This window comes from Dermochelys coriacea, chromosome 12, assembly GCF_009764565.3.
Source record: "Dermochelys coriacea isolate rDerCor1 chromosome 12, rDerCor1.pri.v4, whole genome shotgun sequence".
Lineage (NCBI taxonomy): Eukaryota > Metazoa > Chordata > Testudines > Dermochelyidae > Dermochelys > Dermochelys coriacea.
In genome coordinates, this window is record NC_050079.1 from 4,969,237 (window position 1) to 4,994,041 (window position 24,805).

The 24,805-nt window shown below is 46.8% G+C and overlaps 1 protein-coding gene across 1 annotated transcript in view; it reads right to left on the reverse strand.

Annotated features, from left to right (window-relative positions):
- Window positions 1-24,805, reverse strand: part of PLEKHG4 (pleckstrin homology and RhoGEF domain containing G4) — a 181,144-nt gene that overhangs the window by 138,206 nt on the left and 18,133 nt on the right. The window contains 3 exon segments of the mRNA XM_038368060.2: window positions 911-1,126; window positions 9,353-11,546; window positions 15,418-15,615. Coding sequence (XP_038223988.2) covers window positions 911-1,126; window positions 9,353-11,546; window positions 15,418-15,615 — 2,608 coding nt within the window.

Consider the following 24,805-nt stretch of genomic DNA (forward strand, 5'->3'; position numbering starts at 1 on the left):
ATGCTTGAAAGCTTGTCTCTCGCAACAACAGAAGTTGGTTCCCTAAAATATATTACGTCACCCACTTTATGTCTCTAATATCCTGGGATCAACACAGCAACAACCGTCAGTACTGGGGCTTGTGACTTTGCATTGGGAATCAGAAGGGAGGCAGTAGCTAGCTAAGTGGGACGGTTGTCACTCTGTGTGGGTTTGCAGAGAGTGGAAGAGAAGGGCACTGGAGGGGTTTGTTGGGGAAAGTTTACTGGCACCGAAACTGGCACAAGTTTACTGGCACAAGCAGGAGCACCCAAGACTCACTGCTGGACTGGAACTCTGTCCTGGATTCCTGAGCTCTGAGTCTAGATGCAGCGCTTGACATCCGCCCTTTCACACTGGGCACTCGTGGTGGATGTACCCTTGTTTTACCGCTCCCCTTATCTTTCCCATGTTGTTTTTCTAAATTCATCCCTCTGTAAATAAACATTTCCCTTTCCTATATTCATTGTACTGTTCCAGTGTATATGTATTTACGTTGGGGATTCGAACAGGTGCCCCTGGCGTGGAAGGGAATTTCCCCGTTGGGTTCCTGTGTGCACCTTTCCTTGACCACAGCCACCCCACAGAGTGGACTCCATCTTGGCCACAAGGGTGTTATAGTTACATTAGGACTCCTGGATGCAAATTATCCAGTCCTTCTTGAGAATGAGTTCCTGTTTCCTGCCAGTCCCCGACTCAGCTTGAAAGCTCTAAGAGCTGGCCAGCAATTTGAGGACTGAATTTCAGAAATGTTTCTAGTGAAAGGAATATGGCACACACAGACCTCCTGCCCCCTAGGAAAGTCTAAAATGCACCCCTATCAGCAGCACACCTACATCAGCCCTTCTCCAGCATTACACTTCCTACCCATCCCTCTGGCTCAGTTACTCACCTGGCAGACAGGCAACTCCACTCATGAGTACATCGAGGTTCACCTCCTTTGCTGTGACAGGTGCAGTTTGAAAACTTCTGGGTGCCACATAAGATGGGGATTCCTGGTGAGTAACAGCTGCTGAGCCTTCCTCTGGGGAACAGACTCGACCCACTGGCTCCCACGAATCTGTACACATTTCTTCTTTTATCTTTTCTCCCCCTTTCAGCCGTGTTCCTGTAAAATAAGAATAATCCCACTGGTGTCAGGAGCCTGGGGGCAGATCACATCCCCAGTGAGAGGTGTCAGCTAACAAACTCCAGATGCAAGAGACCTACCAGGACCACCGGTACCCCAAAGCTCTTCAACAGCTAGTACAGTTACTAAGTAAACTGCTGCATCAACAGCTGCTGTCACTATGCAGCTTATTTACAAATAGACACACATTTGGAGCTACTTAGTTAAACAGCTGTTCCCAGAAAGCTGTATCTCTTCAACTGTGGCTTGAAGAGGGACCCCTGGGAACTCTAGGAGTGAATGCTGCTGTTTATAGGTTGACACCCATCCCATGCTACTTGCAAGCTCCCTTTTCCCAGCTTTAAAAAAAAAAAATATATGTTTTAAGCTGTCTTTGTGCCCTACAAGAATTCTGGGCTGCAGGTAGGAACAGGGATGGGTTCCAGGCCTGAAGATCACCGACACATTGAAGAGTTTGCTGATTATTTTATGATGACATAATTCTCTGATGGGAGTCCAACTCTGGATACACTGGCCTACCCCAGATAAGTGAAAGGAAGGATGCCTTATGCCTGGACCACATACTGAGAGAGAGGAGATTAGGGTTTCATAGATTCATAGACTCCAAAGCCAGAGGGGACCACTGTGATCATCTAGTCTCATTTCCTGTATAACACAGGCCGGAAAACTTCCCCAAAATAATTCCTAGAGCAGATCTTTTAGAAAAAACAGCCCATCTTGATTTAAAAATTGTCACTGATGGAGAATCCATCACAATCCTTGTAAATTGTTCCAATAGTTATTTACCCTCACTGTCAAAAATTCACACCTTCTTTCCAGTCTGATTTTGTCTAGCTTCAATTTTCCAGCCATCAGATCACATTTTGCCTTTCTCCGTTAGACGGAAGAGCCATTACTAACTATTTGTTCCCCATATAGATACTTACAGACTGTGATCAAGTCATCTCTTAACCTTCTCTTTGTTAAAACAAACAGATTGAGCACTTTGAGTCTATCACTATAAGGCATGCTTTTTAATTCTTTAATGTTTCTCGTGTCTCTTCTCTGAGCCCTCTTCAACTTATCAATGTCCAATTCACCAGAACTGGACACAGCAGCAGTCACACCACTGCCAAATACAGAGGTAAAATAACCTCTTTACTTCTACTCAAGATTCTCCTGTTTACGCATGATTTTATGTTTTCTTCCTGGTCACTGATAAAAATATTAAACAACATAGGGCCAAGAACCAATCCCTATGGGACCTCACTGGAAACACACCCATTCAATGATAATTCCACTTTACAATTACATTTGGAGAGCTATCAGTTAGCCAGTTTTTAATCCATTTAACACATGCCATGTTAATTGTATATTAGTCTAATAAGTGTTATGAAGGGAACAGATATATTAACAGCAGCCTAGTGGAAGAACTGGGAATAGAACTCATGATCCCTAAGCTTGCAGTTTAATGCACTAGCTATGGCAGAAGTGGTATGAAATACCCTAATGGCTTCAGAGCTTTGAGCCTGGGGAATTTCAGACTCGGTCATGTACAGGGCCCTGAGTCTGGAACTCTGCTATAATGTGTATTGCAACAGACAGAATACCCTATAATATCCTGAACAAAACTTATGGAGGTAAGACAAACTTTACTGAACGGAGTTCAGCCTTACTGAATTTGGGGTCTGCTGTATTAAAAAATGGGGTTGTGCATGTGGAATTTATGTATTTCCATGGGAAGTGCAAATGGAAGAACAGCAAGGGAGTGGTCAGGCTAATTCTCTCAGGTGGGACATCGGTAGAGAAGTCACCCCTGGAAAGGTGCACATACACTAGTTCAAACTGGGTTCCCCAGGGACCAACAGACAAAGACAGGGTCTGCGTCCTGTTCCAGAAAATGGACAGGACTACAGAGGGTCCCAGTCCTTAGGGCAGGATTGGAAGGACTGGGGCTACTGAGGTCACATAAAATTGATGGCTTGTTCTGGGCTAAAGCTGTGATGAACCTGTAATGACAAGGCATCCTCACGGGTGGCGGGGTGAAGGACTGCTCCTGCCATGTTGGGGTGAACCCTGGTAAGCTTATTAGCATGCATGTAGGCTCTTTTATTGTGTTGAATATGTTTCCTCTGTAACAGCTTAAGAATAAAAGTAGGCTTGCATAGGACATGCTGTATGACACCTCAGAACTGTAGCCATTACACCTGTTAACCATCTTTGCAGAGAAAGCAAGCAGGTGTTCTTTGGCAATGTGTCTGCGCTGGGAATAACACAGTGAAGGCAGGGAACTGTGCAGTCTGGAAATACCCTGGTCAGAAGGAAGAGGGACATGGGTCTCCATGCAGATAGCCAACAGGTGGGGAGGTGGAGGCCTGAGAGTGGGTGCCCTGGCTGGACCACAGAGGGGAAATACAGGTGCAGTTGCCCTGAACTGACAGGTATGTTTGGAGAATTGTCATTATGATTTGGTGCAGGGGCTGTGGGATTCTGTGGCTATCCAGCCTGCAGTCCCAATGAGAGCGTTTGCTTTGGATTAGCAATTGCATCATTACAAGCAGGTTCAACCTGTGCTGTAGAATGGTCACCAAGGAGGGTAACTGGCAAAGCTGTGTCCATCTGGAGCAGCAAGGAAAGGTAACCACTATGAACCACAAAGAGGGAATTGGAAAGAAATTCAGCACACAGGAACATCTCACTCTCATCCTCCCAACCGCTGCCCAGCACTGAGACAGATAGCAGGGCAGCTGTGAGCTGAGCATTGGCCATTCCTCACCCAAACCAGGGCATACACCCAGTCTGCTTCTGCACCTAGACTACATCACTATTTGTAATAGAATAGAATATCAGGGTTGGAAGGAACCTCAGGAGGTCATCTAGTTGAACCCCCTGCTCAAAGCAGGACCAATCCCCAATTTTTGCCCCAGATCCCTAAATGGCCCCCTCAAGGATTGAACTCACAACCCTGGGTTTGGCAGGCCAATGCTCAAACCACTGAGCTATCCTTCCCCCCTACAATATTAAATGCAAGAACAAATATGTTTGCAGAACACTGAAGCCCTGACTGAACTGATGAGGAAAGGCATCTCTCAGAGGTACAGCCACTCTCGCTACAGCACAGATCAAAGCCGCAAGTAAGCAGTTCTAGCAGAGACATTTTTTCAAAAATATGAATGAATTGTGCATGCTTGTGGCCTCATCCTTTGTGCTGCCATCGGCTGGGGGGTCAGCACTTAATAGTGGACCCCAAGCAAATGTAGGTGATTCAGCAGCTGAGTCAGTCCTGATCCAGTACCCTGGCACACCAGCCATCGGCTCCCAAGTTCCACTCTATGTCCTAATTCCCACTATCTGGGCTGGACAACTATAACTGGAAAAAACACTGGGTACAACTGTCTTCTACAGGCTGCAGCTGCTGGAGCTGTCAGAGGCTAGCGCACTTCAACTCTTGGTGGCTCTCCGTGCTGGCCTCCCAGTGTGGGGAGGGGGTAGGAAAGAAAGGGAAACCTAAGGATATTAAAAGAGAGAGAATATGCCCGGATGACTGGAAGCGGGAACCCAAGGAGAAGCGAGAGAGAGAGAGAGAGAGAAGGGACAGTTGCCCCTGGAGATGCCAGAGGAAGAAAGGGCTACTGGCCCTTGACTTCCATTTGCCCAGGGGGCAGGACTAGAAGGAAGAACCTAAGCAGTTGTAAAGAACAAGCCCATGGGAAGACTAGAGGGGAGAGAAGGAAAAGGGGGAATCTCCTGGTGTGAGCTACAGGGGATTGCAGGTCACTGGGCTTCCCAGACCAGAAGGCCAGAGCCAGTTGGGCAGGGGGCTAGTCTTGCTGGAGCTGTGCAGCCTTCACACTGCACCAAACTGATGTCTGCTTGGTCGTGAAAAGAAGCCAATTCCTGGGCTTCATGAGGTAAGTATTTCACTGGCCCAGCCAGGTTGGGGCATTCACACCTCACTGATAACAGGGCTGCAGCACATCTGTTTATGTTAATGCAAAGTTGTGAAGGGGAGGAGCTTAATTTTTAAAAAATGGAAGTTGCAGAATGTAGCAGATTGCAGCAAAGTCTGCAGTGAGAGCAGGGGCATACGAATTTGCCACACCTGCAGATTTCTCCTTTCCCTGAGGTTAAGGCAGCAGTTGTGGGGGAGGGCTGGGCTGTACAGGTTGCAAAGGGGCTTTGGTATTTCTCTTGCAAACTGCCCCAGCAACAGCCTAAGAGCCTCAGCTCTTTCGAATTCAGCACAGTGCACTATAACATCACTAGTGGGCGGGGTAGTAAAAAAATCGTAGCAGACATTGCTGAGCATGCTTGGAAGTGATTTTTCAGTCACATAACTATTTAATTCATAGCCAACTCCTTTTTTTCCCCAAATGAGGACTCCTTCCACTGCAAATCTGACTTGTATCTACATTATTAGTGCGGGGGAAATGCAAGCCGGAATTTCTGTAAGTGGGAGCAGCGTGGGTTTGCTGGGCTCTCCCAACTCAGACACAGCAGAAAGGGCTTTGCTTAGACTTTCCAAAGACAGTTCACTTTTGGGTAGAGATCAAGCAAAGTATGTTTCAGCTCAGTTTGGGAAGTTAGGGGTGGGATAAAATTATGGATTTTATATGCGTGGGTGGGATTATAATGGCAACAGTTTTACCACCTCAACTATAATGTGAACTGGCAGGGGGTTAGACTAGATGACCCTTACAGTCCTTTCTAATCCTATAGCTCTTTGATTCTATGAATTTACCTATCAAGAATTTCACTCTGTAGCTCTTCGAACTTACAGACACAGAACAGCTGCCAGGGAACGCTGCTGGAAATGAATACCAAAAGGATAGCAAATTGTGTCTAGTTCACTTTGGAATTGTATCTCTAAGGTTATGTCGACACTACAAGCACTACAGTGGCACCGCTGTAGTCACTTACTACAGTGAGGGAAGAGGTCCTTCTGTCAATGTAATAAATTCACCCTCGAGAGGCAATAGCTAGTTGATGGAAGAATTCTTCTGTCAGCCTAGCAGCGTATATACTCGGGCTCAGGTTGGTTTAACGACATCTCTCAGTGGGGTGAATTTTTCAAACCCAGAGTGATGTACATAGGTTGACCTAAGCCTTAGGTGCAGATGAGGCCTTTGTTGTTGTTTGGGTTAGAAATGGCAAGATGAATCATAATGAATTAAACAAACACCTGCCATCCAAGGATCTCAAAGCCCTCACAAATGTTATCGACCGAACTAAGCTTCCCACATCTCTGTGAGGTACATTATCCCCTTTTGTCCTTTAATTTATTGTAGTGCCAGTGGTAAGGAAACACTATGACTATTTTTAAAAGTCACGTACCCCCACCTTTGAAACAACATTTTGGTTTTCCCTACCCTTTAGCTCATACTTTACTCAAAATATTTTTAACGTAAGACCTTTCAACTGAAGGGCCACTGGCCACAGCTCAGAATAGCAACATCCAGGCGGGACTCATCTAGTTCTGCAATATCACCACTGGCATGTCCTTTAAAACCCTAGTGTATTTTTGAAACAGAAAGGCCCTTTGCTTTCCCCCAAGTATTATGTCACTCAGTTCCACTACTGCAGTGATTAGACATTGCACGTGAACTGGAGAGCAGCCAGCATCTCTCACTTTCATTATCTCATAACCTCAACTGGAATCAGTTATTTTTGGATTCCTCAGATAGGAACATTGAAGCACTGAGGCAAAGAGACACTGGGGTCATTTAAAAAGTGTGTGGCAAAACCCTGAATGCCCAAGTTTTCTGACTTCCAGCCATGTGCCTTTCACCTCTGGGTAATCAGGCAAAATCTGGCACAGGACAGGGATGACTAAAACCAGTTACCATCCAATGGCTGCTTTGTAGCCCATGTGGAGAGTGTCTCATTCTAGGGGGACATCACAGTTGTTAAGTACTAGCATCCACCATTGAAAAGCCTACACACTGGGCATGGAAGTGAACTCCTATTCTTTGTGTGGATGTGTCTGGTCCGGACTGATGTTCATTAGTTGGGTAGCACTGTCAGGGGGAACTCACCCACAGTGTAACAGAACAACAGGTAGAGCAAGTTGTTTTCTCCAGCTCTCAATATGTCACTTTCACAAACACTGAGGCCCAATCTTCTTTACATCCATAACTGCCAGGAAACTCAGTTACATCACAGTGTGTCCTGATGCTTTTGTGTAGACACACTCTAACTGTGGGTATGTCTATACCGCAATCAGGAGGTGTGACTGCAGCACCAGTAAATATACCCAAGCTAGCTTTGCTCTAGCTAGCTCAGGTAACAATAGCAGTGAAGCTGGGACAGCATGGGCGGCAGCTGTGCAAGTACATACCCTAGGGTTCTAAGAGGGCAGGGCTAGCCCCCTAGCATCCACCCCGCTGCCATGGCTTCACTGCTATTGTTACTCAAGCTAACTTTGATCTAGCTACGTCTACACATGCTGCAATCACCCCTCCCAATCGCAATATCGACATGGCCAGTCGAAGAGACACAGAATATGATGTTAACCCAATTACAGGGATATAAGTAGGCCCGGACAATACTACAACTTTTGCACATGTAACAGTCAGGTAACAACTATGCTTGTAACCAGATCCCATGGCTCAGTTATGGCTGTAGTGCAACAAAAGGAAGGTGGGGATTTTGCATCTACAGTACAGGCACTGTATGGAAGCTCCCATCTGTCTATCGAGACCCCACAAGATCTGTCTCTCTAGATTTGGTCAGGCAAGGTCAGGCGAGCTCTAGCTAATGCAGTTTCATGGTCTGTTTCCCATAGCCTTTCAACTGTCCTCTCATTCTACTATTCCAGCCCTTGCTAATTTTTCCTTGACTTAGAGATGTCTCACTGGCAGGGCTGGCTCCAGGCACCAGCGAATCAAGCAGGTGCGTGGGGCGACAAATGTAAAGGGGCGGCAGGATGTCGGGCTCTGGGGCGGCAGTCCGCCTGCGGCGGTGGCAGGAATTCAGTGGCCGCTCCGTCAGAGCACGTTTTGCGCTCGGCGGCAATTCGGTGGCAGGGACACAACTCTTCTTCGGTCACCGGCAGCAATTCCGCAGCTGTACCTTCACTCCACCTCTGTGTTCGGCGGCAAGGTTTTTTGGTTTGCTTTTTTTGCCACTTGGGGCGGCCCTGCTCACTGGAGTGTCCTGTGCCCATACAATGTTTTGGAAGATTTGAACTGCACGGTTAGGTTTGTGGCTCTGCTAACTCTCGAGACACTATGACTATAGTATTGCACTCTGTCTGAACAGACACTACATGCATATAATCTTGTGCAGGAGCCTGAAATTTTAACTGCATGTCCAATTTCCTCTGTGGGAAGGATGGTGATTTCATTAACGCACAAGCCGGGGAGTCAGGTGATCTGGGACCTGATCCCAGCTCAGCCACCGAAACACTGTGTGACTTGGGTCAAGCCACTTAACCTCACTGTGCCTTCGTTTCCCCACCCGAAATGTTGCGATTAGCCAGGCCACTCAGGCTAATAGCCTGCTAGTTTAATCATAAGTGAGTTGGAGAGAGGGAGTTTTCAATGGGGGTCCTCAGTACTAGGATTTGCTTTCTACCCTGCTTAACCAGAATCCAAATCTGGTGTTCAGGTCACATTAAAAAAACGTATCTGTTTTCCTGTGGCCTTTTTCTGCTGTAGCCTTCTGCCCCAGGTAACCTCCCAGATCTGGCCTTCAATTATGAAAGGGTCAGAACAATATACATTCTATTATGATGGGATGATTTAGTGGGGTTGGTCCTGCTTTGAGCGGGGGGTTGGACTAGATGACCTCCTGAGATCCCTTCCAACCCTAATCTTCTATGATTATTACATATTTCAATTGTGCATATTTATTAAGTGCACATTACCATGGGATGTGGGGATTACCTGGTCAACGGAAGGGCTTTAAAGACTGGCAATATTGTGTTGGACAAAATACCCACACTATGTCCACTTGAATGTAGGATGACAACCCCAGGCCATAGTGATTCTGGGTGAGAATAATGCCTCTCCTGCCAGTATACATTCATAGGGCCAAGGTAAATGCTTCCAGAATCCTCTCTCAGCCATAGGCTCTTCTAAATGCACAAATATAATTAGTGTTTAAATAGCATTTAACATTTGCCAAATTCTTTTCTCCAGGAGGCAGCTGCCTGTCAGGGGTAGGCTGTCTGGGCCCTTCTCTCTGTATGTGTGTGTGTCTCAAATACAGAGGATAGATGCTTACCTTTAGAAGGTGAATCCTGAGAAGCTGCTTCCTGCTTGGAAGGGGTGGGTTTTGTATTGCTCCATTCAGCCAACTGCATTGGCCTCTTAGTATCATCCCCATCAGTAGGTGGAGAAGATGGCAGCGTGGCCTCCAGTTCCTTTGCTTTGGGTTTCAGCATGTCTGGAGTTTCCAAGGCTGCTGACTCATTCCCAGCCTTTGGGATGGTCCTTCTGCATGACCCCTCTTGTTCAGGAGCACCTTGTTTGTTCTCCGGACCCTCTTGCAAATCCTGTCCCGCCACACATTCCAGGCCAACCCTTTCTCTTGGGGTTTGCAATAGCACAGAGTTCACTACACTTTTGCGACGTTGGATTTCCACACAGTTTTGTTTCTCCTCACATTTCTCTCTTTCCCTTTTGGTTCCAATTTGGTAGGAACTCTCTATATGTTCATCTACCATTGTGCCCTTGTTATCTAACTGTTTTGCTGTCTGTCTGATCTCTATTAGCCCAGAGGTTTGGAGTAGTTTGGCTTCTTCTACTTTCTGTTGTGTATAGCCCATGACCTCCTGTCCTTTGTCCTGTGACAAGTATCCATCCATCCCCCTGTCAACAGCAGAGGAGTATGGATGGCTATTCTGCTTCTCGTTCCCAGTAAATGTTTGTTCATCAGTCTCTTTGCAGACTTCCTCTACACTAACTCCACTGCCTAACTCTCCTAACTGGTCTGCTTGTCCTCCCTTCAACTTTGCAGGCTGACTTAACAGAGGACTAAGTTCTGCTAGTGGATTACTGCAATGACTGTGTTCTACAATTCTATCTGGCACATCCACTGATGAACGGAAGCATTGTTCTGTTAAACGTGAGGATTCAGATGTAATCTGAATGCCAGAGTCTTCCTCATGTCCTGTGACAGAAACAGGAGAAAAATACACCCTGGTGCCGTCACTGTCCTCATGGGCTCTCAATTGGTTTTGCGTTCCCTCCCTAGCAGCAGCATTAAACGGAAGGGCTTCTGGGCTCGGCTCTTTGGTTTCTTTGCCAGTTTCTGCCCCCCGGACATCGCTTTCAGTGTCTGTTTTTCCAGGAGTCTCTATTAATTGTTCCTTGCATTCAGCACTGTCTCCAGCACAAACATCATTGTAACTGCACATTGCATATCTCCAGTCTATCGTGTGCTCACTGTGTGCCCCTTGTCCCACGGAGGATGAACTCTCTGCATTGCTGGCTGGAGATGCAGCAGTGTGAAAGTTAGAGTCTGAATTCCCTACACTGCCAGGATCATTTGATTCCAGCTGACTTTCTGGTAACAATTCACCATGTCGCATCATTTTGTTGTTTTCCAAATGAATTACAATTTCATGAGCCCCTGAATAAGAGGTCCTTGATGTGTCCATCTGACTGTGCTGCTTTTGTACAAGTGCTGAACAAACCAAGTTCTTTGAGCATGTGCTACTGTCCCGAAGGACAGTAAGCCTGTGTTTGTCTTTAGAGACATTCACTCTGGGTCTGGGTTGAGTTCTAGAATTTAAGGCTATCGATTGGGTTAAGGAACCCACTTGTGGCCCAAATCTTGGCAGTGAAACGTCTGTCAGCTCTACGTACTCTCCTTCAGGGTCACTTTCAGAATCCTCCAGGGGCACAGGACTCACACCATTGACAATGGAGTCAGCTGATTCCTGAGTCATCCTGCTAATGACCAAATTGTCCTGCATCATTTCTTGCTCCTGCGAAGCTTGAGGCCCAGGAGCAGGTGAATCGCATTTGGGATGCTCCATTGGGAAGCACAAATTTGAAGATTCTTCAGTCATTTTGAGAGCTGTGATATTATTTTCAATTATTTTTGGTTTATCAATAAATTCAGGATTGACGACTTTATCCCAAGGAACCCGGAATATTTTATCATTAGAGGCTAGTAAACAATTTTCCAGCGCTGTACCCATCCGCTCTCCATTGATGGTCTCCAACCATTCCACAGAAAAAATAGAGGTGTAGGAGACCTCTGGGACCACAACTTCCTCTACATTATGTTTGTCATTTGCCAAACATTTCAGTACTATTCGTGGTGACTTCTTCAGGTAGGGCACCACCTGCAGGTAGAAGTCACCGGGCTTTAAGACTCGCCAGTCTATGGAGGCCAGCTGGACTATAATCTTCTCATGGACACAGAGAGGCCAGCCTTCATGGTGAAACAGCAATCCACAGTACTGAACCTATGGGGAGGAGAAAAGCATTTCAGCACCAGTGATAGAAAGAAGTCACCACAATCTTTGTGACAGAAAAAATGACTGGCCCCCTATTACTGTTTGCAGTGTTGCTGTACTGTGTTTTGATCCTAGGATATGAGAGACAAGGTAGGGGAGGTCATATCTTTTACTAGACCATAGTCTGTTGGTGAAAGAGACCAGCTTTCAAGGTACACAGAGCTCTTCTTCAGGTCTGGGAAAGGTCAGAGTGTCACAACTACATACAAGGCAGAACAGATTGTTAAGCAAAAGGAATTAACACATTGCAAGGTGGCCTCGTGCCTCGTTATTATCCCTGTTTTAAAGATGGAGGAAATGAGGTACAGAGATGTGAAGTGACCTGGCGAAGGGCGCAGAGAAGCTGGGTTTAGAACACAGAAGGATTCCCACATCCTAGAGCAGTGGTTCCAAAACTAGGGGTGCTATTTGTTCAGGGAAAGCCCCTGGTGGGCCGGGCCGGTTTATTTACCTGCCATGTCCACAGATTCGGCCGATCACAGCTCCCACTGGCCGCGGTTTGCCGTTCTTGGCCAATGGGATCTGCAGGAAGTGGCGCGGGCCGAGGGATGTGCTGGCCGCTGCTTCCAGCGGCTCCCATTGGCCTGGAGCAGCGAACCGTGGCCAGTGGAAGCTGCGATCGGCTGAACCTGCGGATGCGGCAGGTAAACAAACCAGCCCGGCCCACCAGGGGCTTTCCCTGAACAAGCAGCAGCCCTAGTTTGGGAACCACTGTCCTAGAGCAATGCTCAAGCCAGAAGACCCCACCTCTCTCTGAGCTGTGACTTACTGGGGCAGAGGGAACTGAATGAGAAAGGAATTCCAAACATTCTGAACTTCACTAGCAACCAAGGCAATGTATGTACCTAAGCCAATGCACCCAGACAACTGCTTACTTATTGCAAATTTGCAGATGATCTACTGCACTAACATGAACAGTTTTCAAAGGCTGCAGGCAGAGTCTTTTACTCACTAGTGCAAGTGGCCAGATGTTATTTACCGCCTGCCTACAATGAGACATAGGCTGTGCAAGCATTGCCTGCTTTCAGGTGCTCACAATCTACCCTAGACGTAGACCTCAGTACACAGGATACCCACATGCAGGTTGGGACTGCAAGCTGCCTTTTTCCCTTTGCTATAGGCTTCTCTTCTCTATATTCTTTGTGGGCTATCACCGAAAGAATTCTGAGTGAAATGTGTTTTACAGAGGGATCTGAATGAAGAACATTCAAGCCTGTGCTAGCAAAGCAATGCTGAAGTGGTCAATATGGGTCTGGCTTAAGGTTTCTGTTTTCTTCTCTAGAATGTAGGTTCTCTGTTTTTTTAAACAGACCGTCTGGACTGTCTCTAACCCAGTTACACTAGGAGAATGTCCCATTTCTGACAAGTATGAGCAATGGGACATCATTTCAGGAACCAGGGTTAAACCCAGCTGGAATATTGCACCAGGTAAAGGACACTGCTTATCTGCCACTATTTGAGGATCTACACTTGGGAGATGGAGGCCAAAATATCTTGGCCCACGGTAGGCGGCCACTGCACCTGCTGGCTTAAGGAGGTGCAGGTACAAGGAGAGTTGTTGGAGGGAGCACAGCAGGGCTTCTAGCAGGAGGGGCAGTAGTCAGCCACCTGTCCACAGGCTCTGGGAAAATACCCTCCAGTTGCCAGGAGTGGTTCTGAGCTGGGAATTAATCTTGGATTTTTGGACTGTCTCCTGATATTTGAATCCCCCCTCCCCCTCATGTGTGTGATAACTGGTTTGGCCAGGCCAACTCTTGTATACAGCATGATGTGCCTATATCCCCTGCACACCGACCTTCATTCATTATGCACCCCCAGCCCCAGCCAGTCAAGGTGCCCTTGCTGACAGCGCCATCCCTGCTCCTCCTGCAGCTGTGGAGATTCTACATGGTGCAGGCTGCACCTCCCGGCCTGCGAGAGCAGCCCCAGGGCACTCACCACTCCCAGGCCGGGGGACCGGAGGGTTCCTCTTCGGCCACTTCCCAGAGTGCAGCACAGAGAGGAGGAGGGAGGAGGAGGAGGAAAGCACCAACCCACTGTCCGTGGGAGGGCGGGGGGAGGAGGGCAAAGAGCCGGCCCCGGTGCTTTGTGACTCGCTCTGCTTCTCCCCGTCTCCTCTCAGCCCTCCCACCTGCCTACCCAACTCTCCTTGGCCACTGAGGGCCGGGAGCGCCAGCAGCCCAGACTGGCTGTTCTCCCCCAGGAGGCGGGAAGTGGGAAGGCAGCCAGTTGGAGGGGCCGAAGACCCTTCCTTCGCCGTGGACTTGCCAAGGTGGCAGTGCCAGGCATTTGTTCAGGGGGGCTGCCCCACAGGCACTGCACAGCAGCAAGTCCCAGGGGGCTGCCACAAGGCCTCTCACTCGCCCTGGGAAACTCTCATCGTCATCTCCCCTTATTTCCCAGCATGCTCTGCCAGACTCTAGGGTCTGAATACAACTACCAGGTGGACTACATATCCCAGCAGGCCTCGTTCTCAAAGAACGACTGGCTGGAATCACCAAGAGTTAGCTGATCCCTCCCTTTGACTGGGAGGGGAACTGCGGCCCAACCTGCCCCAGCCTTGGGCCCTAAACCTGAGGTCTGAAGAAGGAGCTTCTTTATAAACCCAAAGTGCTTCCTCACAACTCCTGCCTACCCCTCAGGGACCACATCTCCTGTTTCACAGGATCTTTATGGGCAAATCTAGAACAGGGTATTACTGAACTGGGAGGGCTCCCCATAAATCTCAAAGAGCCTGTACACTCTATTACAGTCTGCAACCTGGCCTGCACCTCTGTGTGTACAATGTTAGATGTGCAAACCTGCACATATGCATTCAAGCATGAACACCTGCACATCCAGGTGATAGATTGCAGCCCGTGTGCATTTTCACATGTAAATCACAATTTTCATGCACTGACAAATGGATCACACACAAGTGTGGTAGTGCAAAGTACATGTGCAAGATTGCACACACACCAGCTGGAGGCCACTAACAATCAGGCGCAACATTTTACAGTGTTGCCAACATTTTCAATTTCATCACAATTCTCATGATATTTGTTGGTTTTCTTAAATCCCCAACTCCTGGAGGCAAGTGATCAAGCAAGAATCTCAGCTCTCAATAAGAAGTTTTGAGTCCTCCTGGCTGAGGTGAAAACCTTGAAAATGTGACCCAAGTGCACCCGAAAGGCTCAGAATCCAGAAGACCAACAAAAAAACCCCAAAAACCTGTGTATTTTTTTTTAAAATCACATGATTTTTAAGCCAATCTAATGCCTTTGACGAGCCTGACTCATGATTTTTTAATGCTGAGCACTGGCAATGCTGGAAAATGCTAATCTCAGCATCATAGTAGCACCAATATAATGTGACTCCTCGAGGCTACTGAGTCCGAGAACATTCCAGCAACAAGGAGTGGGAGTTCTGGGCAAGACACCGACTGGCAATGTTTCATCCAGAGTGTTCTCCTACCAGCAGCAGAACCTGGCCTCCTACTACATATCACTGAGGAGACACTAGGGCATAGGAACTATCATATTCCAGGCAGGTGAACCTCAGTAAAAGTTCAGAAAGACTCAGCTAAAACTCCCTTCAGTCGGGGTCTGTGTTTACACTCTACACAAAGGCACCAGCCCACTTCTGATTTCTGGAATGCAGGTTTCAATAACTAATCCTCAACCATTTCTTGTCAATCTGCCTGTCCACCTACTATAAAACTAACTATAACAATAAATACATACATTAATGATACTTTTTGCCAGCACTTTTATGGACTAACGCTACAAGAAAAATCTCCTGAGGAGCTGTATACAGGCCTCTGGGAGAGAGCGATACTCACACAGGCATCCTGCTGAATGCACTGCAAGATGTGCTTTGCTGGAATCAGGAAATCTATGAGGTAGCGCAATCCATCCCCGCGGTAGGTCTTCTCCACCACGTCAAAAACCTGGCACAGAACTGTGGCTGCTGTGGCCTCAAACGGAGGGTAGAGCACTGATAAGGTACTCTGTATGCACCTGTCCAGTGATTCGGAGTCCTGTCAAGAGAGAGAACATTAATGGCACCAAGATGCTGCACGTCCCAACCTCGCCTCGCATAGAACAGAGGTGATCGCATGCTAAGGACCCTCAAGACTCCTGGGTTGCAGCCCCTGCAGGAGGTAGGGCCTCTCAAGCAAGAGAGGAAGAGGAAGAATGAGCTTAAGTCTGTGTTAACTTCCTTATTATGTGAATTTTCACGTAAAATAGTCTTTAAAATAAGCTCCCCCAGTGCGTGATCGAAGCGCTCACATAACAGAGAGCTGCGCCCGGTGCTGAGATCATCAAAGCCTAAAGCTAACACAGCAAATCCTTCTCCCTGCTGAGTCAGGTAGAGCTGCAATTAACGGGTTATTGCTGCACGTCAGTGAAGTGGGGCGTGTGGATCTGCAGGCCCAAGTTTCAAACACGTTTTCAAACACTCCACATCTGGAAGCACCACTCAGCACTTAGATGTGTAAAGGCCGGTGTTCCATGCCTCTGAGGGCTACCGAGAGCCTTCATTAACCCCACCCACTCCCCATGCTCAGTTAACCCCACCCTTTCCCAATGTTTGAAAATTAGACTTGCAGCAGGACAGGTGTAGCCATGTGGAGTGAGTGGTGATTTTAATGATGTTGCACCGTGCGTCAGATGCATCAGCAGGAGAAGTTGTTTTGTATGTGCTACTGGGTAACACTCAGAGAGCCAAACTGTATGTCATTTTGATTTTTTCAGATAACTCCCTCAAAGTAATGAGCAGGTGCTCGACTCCCAGGGGAGCTTGGTGGCCAGAGAGCTCCCACAGTAGCCTCAGCAGTGAGAGGGTCTTTACAGTACAAGATACGCCAGAATAGGATCTACAGAGAGTATGTGAGTGGGATCTCCCTTCTTTCTAAATACACAAATCTTCAGTGCTCAGAGATGGCACTTCCATTATTCTCACACTCATACCGTTCCTGCAGCCTTATGGAAGTCTTCACAAGACAATTATTAACATGGGCATTGAGTCAAAACCTCTTGATAATGTTACAAAATTCCAACGTGCATATTATCCCACCTTTGGTGAAATAAGCACATAGAAAATAGCCATTGCATGTTGTCAGTGTTGTTTAATACAACAGTACAAACACGGAATATAGATAATACCTAAGTCCCCACCTCTCTTTAGTTACATCTATCCCCAAAAGCCCGCAGGAGTTGCATTTGTGAGGGAGAAGGGATCCATTCCGTTCCTTATGTAGGAAGCGATAAACGTTAAACACCAAAACACGGGAGCGTATACAGACCAGTTGTCTCTCTCGGAGCGCAGAGAGCACTGAAATCCTGGATAAAGAGCCCTGTGGCTGCAGCAGCAACATCCTTAGGTAAACATAAGACCATAAGAACAGCCATACTGGGTCAGACTAATGGTCCATCTAACCCAGTATTCTATGTTCAGACAGCAGCTGCTGCCAGAGGCTTCAGAGGAAATGAACAGAGCAGGGCAATTTTGAGTGATCCATCCTCCGTTGTTCAGTCCCAGCTTCTCGGAGTCAGAAGTTTAGAGACACCCAGAGCATGGGGTTCCATCCCTGATCATCTTGCCTAATAGCCATTGCTGGACCTATCCCTCCGTGAACTTATCTACTTCTTTTTTGAGCCCAGTTATAGTTTTGGCCTTCACAACCTCCCCTGGCAAATGAGTTTCACAGGTTGACTATGCGTTGTGTGAATAAGTAGTTCGATTTGTTTTTTTTAAACCTGCTGCCTGCTAATTTCATTGGGTGACCCCTGGTTCATGTGTTCTAGGATAAATAACACTTCCCTATTCACTCTGCCCACAACAATCATGATTTTATAGACCTCTATCATATCCCACCTTAGGGAAGCTGTTCCATACCCCTAATAATTTTTGTTGCCCTTCTTTGCACCTTTTCCAGTTCTAATATATCTTTTTTGAGATGGAGTAACAAGAACTACACACAGTATTCAAGGTGTGGGTGTACCTTGAACTTATATAGTGGCATTATGATAATTTTCTTATCTATCCCTTTCCTAATGGTTCCTAGCTTTCTGTCAGCTGTTTTGACTGCATCTGCGCATTGAGCAGATGTTGTCAGAAAACTATCCATGATGACTCCAAGATCTCTTTCTTTACTGGTAACAGCTAGTTTGGACCCCATCATTTTATATGTACAATTGGGATTATATTTTACAATGTGCATTACTTTGCATTTATCACCACTGAATTTCATTTGCTATTTTGTCACCCAGTTCCGTAAGGTCCATTTGTAACTCTTCATAGTCAATTTTGGACTTAACTATCTTGGCAAAATTTGAAGGCAATACAAAGTTACTCACCTCATTGTTTACCCCCTTTTCCAGTTCCTTTATGAATATATTGAACAGAACAGATCCTTGGGAGACCCTGCCATTTACCTCTCTCCATTGTGAAAACTGACCATTTATTCCTACGCTATGTTTCCTATCTTTTAACCACTTACTGATCCATGAATGGACCTTCGCTCTTATCCCATGACGTCTTAATTTGCTCAAGAGTCTTTGGTGAAGGACCTTGTCAAAGGCTTTCTGAAAGTCCAAGTACACTATACCCACTGGATCAGCCTTGTCCATAGGCTTGTTGACACCCTCAAAGAATTCTAATACATTGGCGAGGCATAATTTCCCTTTACAAAGCCATGTTTGTAAAGCCACTCTTCCCCTACATATCATATTTATTTCTATACCTGATAATTCTGTTCTTTACAATAGTTTCCAGCAATTTGCCTGATACTGAAGTTAGGTTTACAGGCCTGTAAGATACGTTACAAAGATGTAGTTAATCTTCCCAGTCCTCAATCTGCTTTTTGGGGCTTGATTTTAAGCAATCTAGGGACACAAAGATTACTCACAATTATGCACCTAACTGGCAGTTACATGCACAAATGGCTGTTTCTGGGCACATGCACACATAGGTACTTGATTTGAGTGTGCAACTGTAGTAACCATGCACCTAGCTTGTTTACAAATCCAGCCTTTAACACCGACATTTCCTGAGTCTCAGTTTTAAGTAGGAAACCTTAATGATTGTTAATGGCACAAACAGGGATTAACTCATTAACACATTGATTGCTGCAACAGCACCTTCTAGCATTCTCTGCAGTTCCACTCAGCCACTGGCCCTTTGAGGGTGATGGATCTAGAGCAGCTCTCGAGATAAGCTTTGCCCTGTGTATGAGGCACTGTACAGTGGGTAGAACTAAAGCCATTCTAGGAGTCCATTTGGGATGCCAGGGGCTGGGGGAGCAGGTAGTGGTAAGTGCTACACCTGCAGGATGGCATGTCCCGATCATGCTGGGTCCCAGACTCACTGCAGGACCTTGGGCAAGTCCTTCTCATCTCCTTGTGGGTCAGTCAAGCAAGACTGGGAGACAGACTACAAAGTAGAACTTCTCTTAAAACCAGATGCTGCCTCAGAACTGCACTTTCCTACGTAAATACATGACAACTGCAATCAGCTGAAGTGTCTAAAGGGTTAACTGAATCTCTCTGGGGCAGCCAATTCACTGTGCTCATTAAGGCAATTCTCCACCCCGGGAATGGGGGGATTCTGCTGGTTTGGCCTACCTATTCATTTAGCTTTCAGAGAGGTCTGAAGAAACAGCCTCGGTGAAGGGCTTGAAGAGGTCAATATTGTGTGTCTAAAATACAAGTTTAAGCCAGTGAGCATTGCAGTTCCTCCCTCGTGCTGCTCCAGCAAACACCACAAGCACCAGCCAGGTTTGGGGTTAAGGAAGAAGGAAAGTTGCTCCTCGCTCTCTCCCTGCCCCCCAAGCCCCATAGGGGTGTGAAGAGGAGGGGAGTGAACAGCAATGCCAGCTGCTCCATGCCCCCTCTGTGCAGGGGTTAGGGGTGAACACACATTTCTAGGCTCAGCATTGCAACACCTATCCCCTAGGTGGGCACTACTGTCTAGTGCGCAGGTTGGGCATGATCTGAGCACACCTGCTGGACTGGTCCCTCAGGTGACATAGGTAGGGGAATGCCTAGTGTGAATCCCATTGAGGCTTAGGTGTGAACTAGGCACCCCGCAGTTCACTGGCATCAGGAATTAGGTGGGTTTGCACATGGCCACCAGCAGAAATGAGGTGCCATGGAGACTTTACTGGTAAAAACGCAGGTGCTTAGGGAATTTAGGCACCTACAGTGTTAAGAGGCAGGTGAACCCTGGTTTTGAGGATCTCAGTGGTGTCTAAATGTTGGACTTAATGTGCCTAAAGTGGTAGTAAAGCTCCTAAGTCCCTTTGTGGATCTAGCCGCTGGGCCTTTTTGTGACCAAGCAGCACACATGCATACGCCTGGGCCATGAATTGCTCAGAAAAGTAAGAATGGAGATGTCAAAACTCACACTTGGCCACTGCCTGACTCTCAGTTCCACAAGTGTCTATCCCTCACTGAAAGCCACCCATGCATACGTAGACTTTGAGGCGTGGGGGAGCATGGGAAGAAATGGTAGGGGCACAAAGGGAGAGGGAGGGAAAAATACAGAGACTAGGAATAATAAAGAGAGGAGAGACCAACATAACAATGGACAGAGAAGAGAGAGAAATGGAAATAATGGAGAAAGCAGCAAGGTGTACACAGTGCCAAGTTTAGCACCATTCTCCTTGGACCCCTCGCACTACCCTGCCTCAGCCAGAGAGTAAACCAGTCCCGAGCTAGCTCTGGAATCTGCAGGAGGGAGTTAGGAAGGAGAACTAAGCAGGGGTTCAACTTAGACTGCAACATCCTGAACAATCTTGACTAGAGAAGTACTGCTGAGCTCACTGCTAAGAACCACAGCAAGTGCTGGTTGAACGTTTTCCATTGAAACTTTTTAAAAAAAAATGGAAAATTGGATTTGACAAAATGAACCTTTTAGCATAAAATATCTACTTTCTTCAAAATGTTTCAATTTTTCATCCAAAAACCTAAAACTGAACATTTGTGTCTGAAAACTGGAGGTTTTTCCAGTTTTTGAGTTTTCTGCTGAACTTTTTTCAGTATTCATTCTTTCAACAAAAAGTCTACATTTTTCACTTATTTTCCAATCAGCTCTAATTTCAGCAACCATCAGTTTCCAAGAGAGCACTCTTCAGAGAACAAATGTAAGCCCACACCCTCCACTGTTCACTTGGAGGCACCAATGCTTAGGGACAGAATGGAGAAGACAAGCCGATGTTTTACCCACACATGGCTTACAATCCCCAAGTCACTAGATGTTTTTGCTAAAATGGTCTGCTGTTAAATTCTGTAGCTGATACTTAACTCTGAAGCCTAAAGTTGGCAATTTAACTTCCCAATGAGATAAACAGGAGCAGTTCACCTTTATGATAGGGTCTTACTTCAGCCTGCCGGTAGGTTTAGGATGAAAGCACAGAATCCGTGCACCCATGGAAGGCTGTACCTGCAGTCAGAGGAGGACTACATAGTCAGGTCTGATTTTTCAGAGGTGCAGCCATAGCTGTTGATCTCAGCTGGAAATGTGGGTGCTCACGTCCTTTGAGAATATGGTTGTTATGCTTACATCCTGCAGAACCCAGTGGGCCACCAGAAAGCGCTGGTACAATGTGCTACCACAACCCAGCTCAAGCCCACCAAAGCCAACACTCAGCCACAAGCCTGACTGCTCTACAGCTGGTTAATAAGGCAGCTCATACAGCAAAGTGGTGCTCCACAAAATGAAATGAGAAAAAACACTTCCACACTTGGCCGATCGACTCTCTTAGCTTCAGAGTAGTAGCCGTGTTAGTCTGTATTCGCAAAAAGAAAAGGAGTTCTTGTGGCACCTTAAAGACTAACAAATTTATTTGAGCATAAGCTTTCGTGAGCTACAGCTCACTTCATTGGATGCTGTAGCTCACGAAAGCTTATGCTCAAATAAATTTGTTAGTCTCTAAGGTGCCACAAGTACTCCTTTTCTCCTAGCTTGGTACTGATGCTACAGCCTTGGAAGCTGCTACAGGACAGTATGCAGGATAATTGGTACAGTCACTGCAGAAAAACAAACACTTGGAAATGATTAGCTTGCAATCTTTGGTTTAATTAAAACCAAATTAAGATGAGGCACTTGCTTTCCAGAATGCACTTCAGACATGGGGCCCCACTTCTGTACGTATTCTTAGTATGGGGTTCCTCAGCACTTTGTAAAAAGCATCTCTATGCCATGCCCAAATGCAGGCAGCGACTGCAACATCTGCCGGGAAGTGAAGAGCGGAATAGACTTGAAGCAGCCTGGACTTCCAGATGACAGGTATGATTCTACTCAAGAAGGGCTTTCCCACGATTGCTGCCAAAGTCAAGTACTGCCCCTAACATGCCTCTCCACTGGGCACAGGCAGGCCGAAGGCCTTTGGATTTAAAGCATGGTACAAGCTTTCACCAACCAATATCTTCCCAATCCAAAGAAAAATAGACTGGATGCTGGGTGGCTGAACTCAGTGGGGGCTGGGCTGCCTGGTGGCTGAGCTTAGTGTGTGGAGGAAGTGGGGGAAGCTGGGCTGCCTGGGGCAGGCAGGGGTGGGTACTGGCAGGCTGAGCTCAGTGGGTGCTAGGGCGGGGTGGAGAATGCTGGGTAGCTGAGCTCAATGGTGGGTGCTGGGTGAGAGGACTGGGGACTCTCGAGCCCTGCTCTCCTCCCTGCCCACCCAACTTCTGTCCCCCTGGCTGCTCCTGCCCTGCTTGGAGCCAGAGGGGAGGAAGATAAGCAGCCATGCTCCACAGCGCTCTCCAGCAACCAGAAGGAGGAACTGCAGCTCCTCACAGCCCAACTGCATGGGTTTTGGAAACACCTTTAGTTACAATGGTGTAGCTCTGTGCACAGACAAGGCCTCACACGCTTTCAAAATGCCAGACGATAATGATAATCTTTATACAATGTTAGTACAACTTAACACTAGCTAGTTTTGTTCCACATTCCATTGCTTTCTAAAGAATTCACACGATGCCTCAAAGGTCACTGTATTTGAGAGTGGCTCACGTGACATGCCGAGGGTACAGCCCATCATCTTTACACTGCGAGAGCCCAGCGACAGGCTACACGAGTGCCCTCCGTTTAGCTGTCAAGTGGGACACGTATATTTCTAAAACCAAGAGTCATAAGAACTGTCATATCGCAGGTGATAGAATGACAGACGTTAGAGACAGGAGAAGATTTATTAAATCATTAGTCCCTGGAAGGCTAGCTGTCCCACAGGTGTAATTCGTAAAGGCATGTGTGTAAATAAAAAGCTCTGTGCGGTAGTGAGCAATGTTGTACGTGTTCCCAAGGCTTGTGCACTGAGCGGCCCCCTGGTGGGACGCACAAGCACCTGTTTCTTACCCCCATGGAACTGTTACTGTCTCCCCTGAGCTGCTATCATGATCCTACCACCATGGAGCCTTTCGACTCCAACATCCCATCTGGTTCGCCCAGGGCCATGTGATATTTGAACCTGGTGATGTTCTGAACATTGCTCACACTGACTCAACCGACGTTCTAGGCATCAGTATGATGTTTGGGGTTATTGTGCTGGCTGTGGTTTTGTTGTTGAGTGGTTGTGTTGATTTGTGTCTGGGGAGTTTGGGCGAGGAGATTTGTGTTGATTTGTGTGCGTAGCAGCTGGGTGCATGGGCACTGCAGATGCACAACGTAATCCACTATCAATGGCGTTTCCCTCATACAACCAATGAAATAGTTGCTTGCAAACTAGCTGTAGTAAGGGTGGTGATTGGAGGAGTTACCTCTGAACCATTACAATGGTTTAGGACTCTTGGCATGGCACAGATGCTTTACTGCCGCTGTTTGTCAGTGTAAAGTTGAAACTCAAAAAGTGGATGCTTACAGACCGCAAAACCCAGTGATGCTTCAGCCTGGATATATTCTGAACAAGAGAGCTCTCAGCCACGCTTGTAGCTGCTTCCATCACTTCACATTGACTCAGACAGACATTCGAGGCCCCAGATTGACACACAGAGTGAGATTCTGGAATCTTATTGTAGATAGTAAGTTCACCTCCATTGAACTCATGCAGGATTGTGCCTAGATTTCCTTATCAACTTTGAAATGACCCAAACAATAGGGCATCCATTCCTTTCCTTAGTAGGTGTCTAAGGAGATTCTGTGATCTAACAGATTTCACTATTAGGATTTCTTTCCTCCTATCCAGCACGCATTATTGCTCATTTGATTTCATCCCATTACGACTAATTATAACCCTACGCTTGTTCCTAGCTCCAGACTTCAGCACTGTGTGTGACACGCCAGGAAGCACTACCGCAATCACTCTTACCAAGGCCTAGCACTAAGGGGAAGGAGACTTTCATGTTTGTGAGCAATCTCCAGCGAGCAACGAGACAGGGAAATCAGAGCAAAATGAAAGGGCTTCATTTATATCAGCTTGGCATTGCCTAAACTTTCAGTCAGACACGTTGGCTCATTTTTAACATCTTTTAACCAGAAGCATTATACAGTTTTAGCAAGTTTTACACAATATCCATCACCTTGAACTCAAACACCCATCCGGGAGCATCGTCCAGCAGATTGGAAAACGCCTGTGCTAGAAAGGGAAGATAATCCACCAACAAAATGACTAAGCAGAGCCAGAAACTTTATCTTCACATCAGTGAGCACTTAAATCATTATTTGTGTTCCTTGATCATATGCATTTCTCTGGCACACAAATGCATAACAAGATCCAGTGGCTAGAAACTGAAGCCAGACAAATTAAATTAGAAATAAGACTGTTTTTAACAGAGAGGGTGATAAGCCACTGGAACTAACTACCAAGGAAAGTGATTAATTCTCCATCTCTTGAAGTCTTCAGATCAAGACTGGATACCTGTCTGAAAGACATGTTTTAGTACACAAGCTATGGGGCTCCATATAGGGGTAATTGGGTGAAATGGGCTGTGATATACAGGAGGTCAAATCAGATGATCTGATAGTCCCTTCTGGCCCTAAACTCTATGAATCATTATGACATACTGATGCAATGTCACAGTATTGTAATGTCAATGTCACAATGTCATAGGGGAAAGGAGTTAGCCCCATCAGATTAATACAACAAAGTGGCAACCCCAGGAGGGGAGGGATGGCTTCCTAGGGAAGCAGCTGGTTCATAAGGGCCCCTTCCTCTGGGTGCCTATCACTGGATCCCAAGTGACAAGAGATGCTATGGTGGATCCCAAACACTGGGAGCCCATATCTGG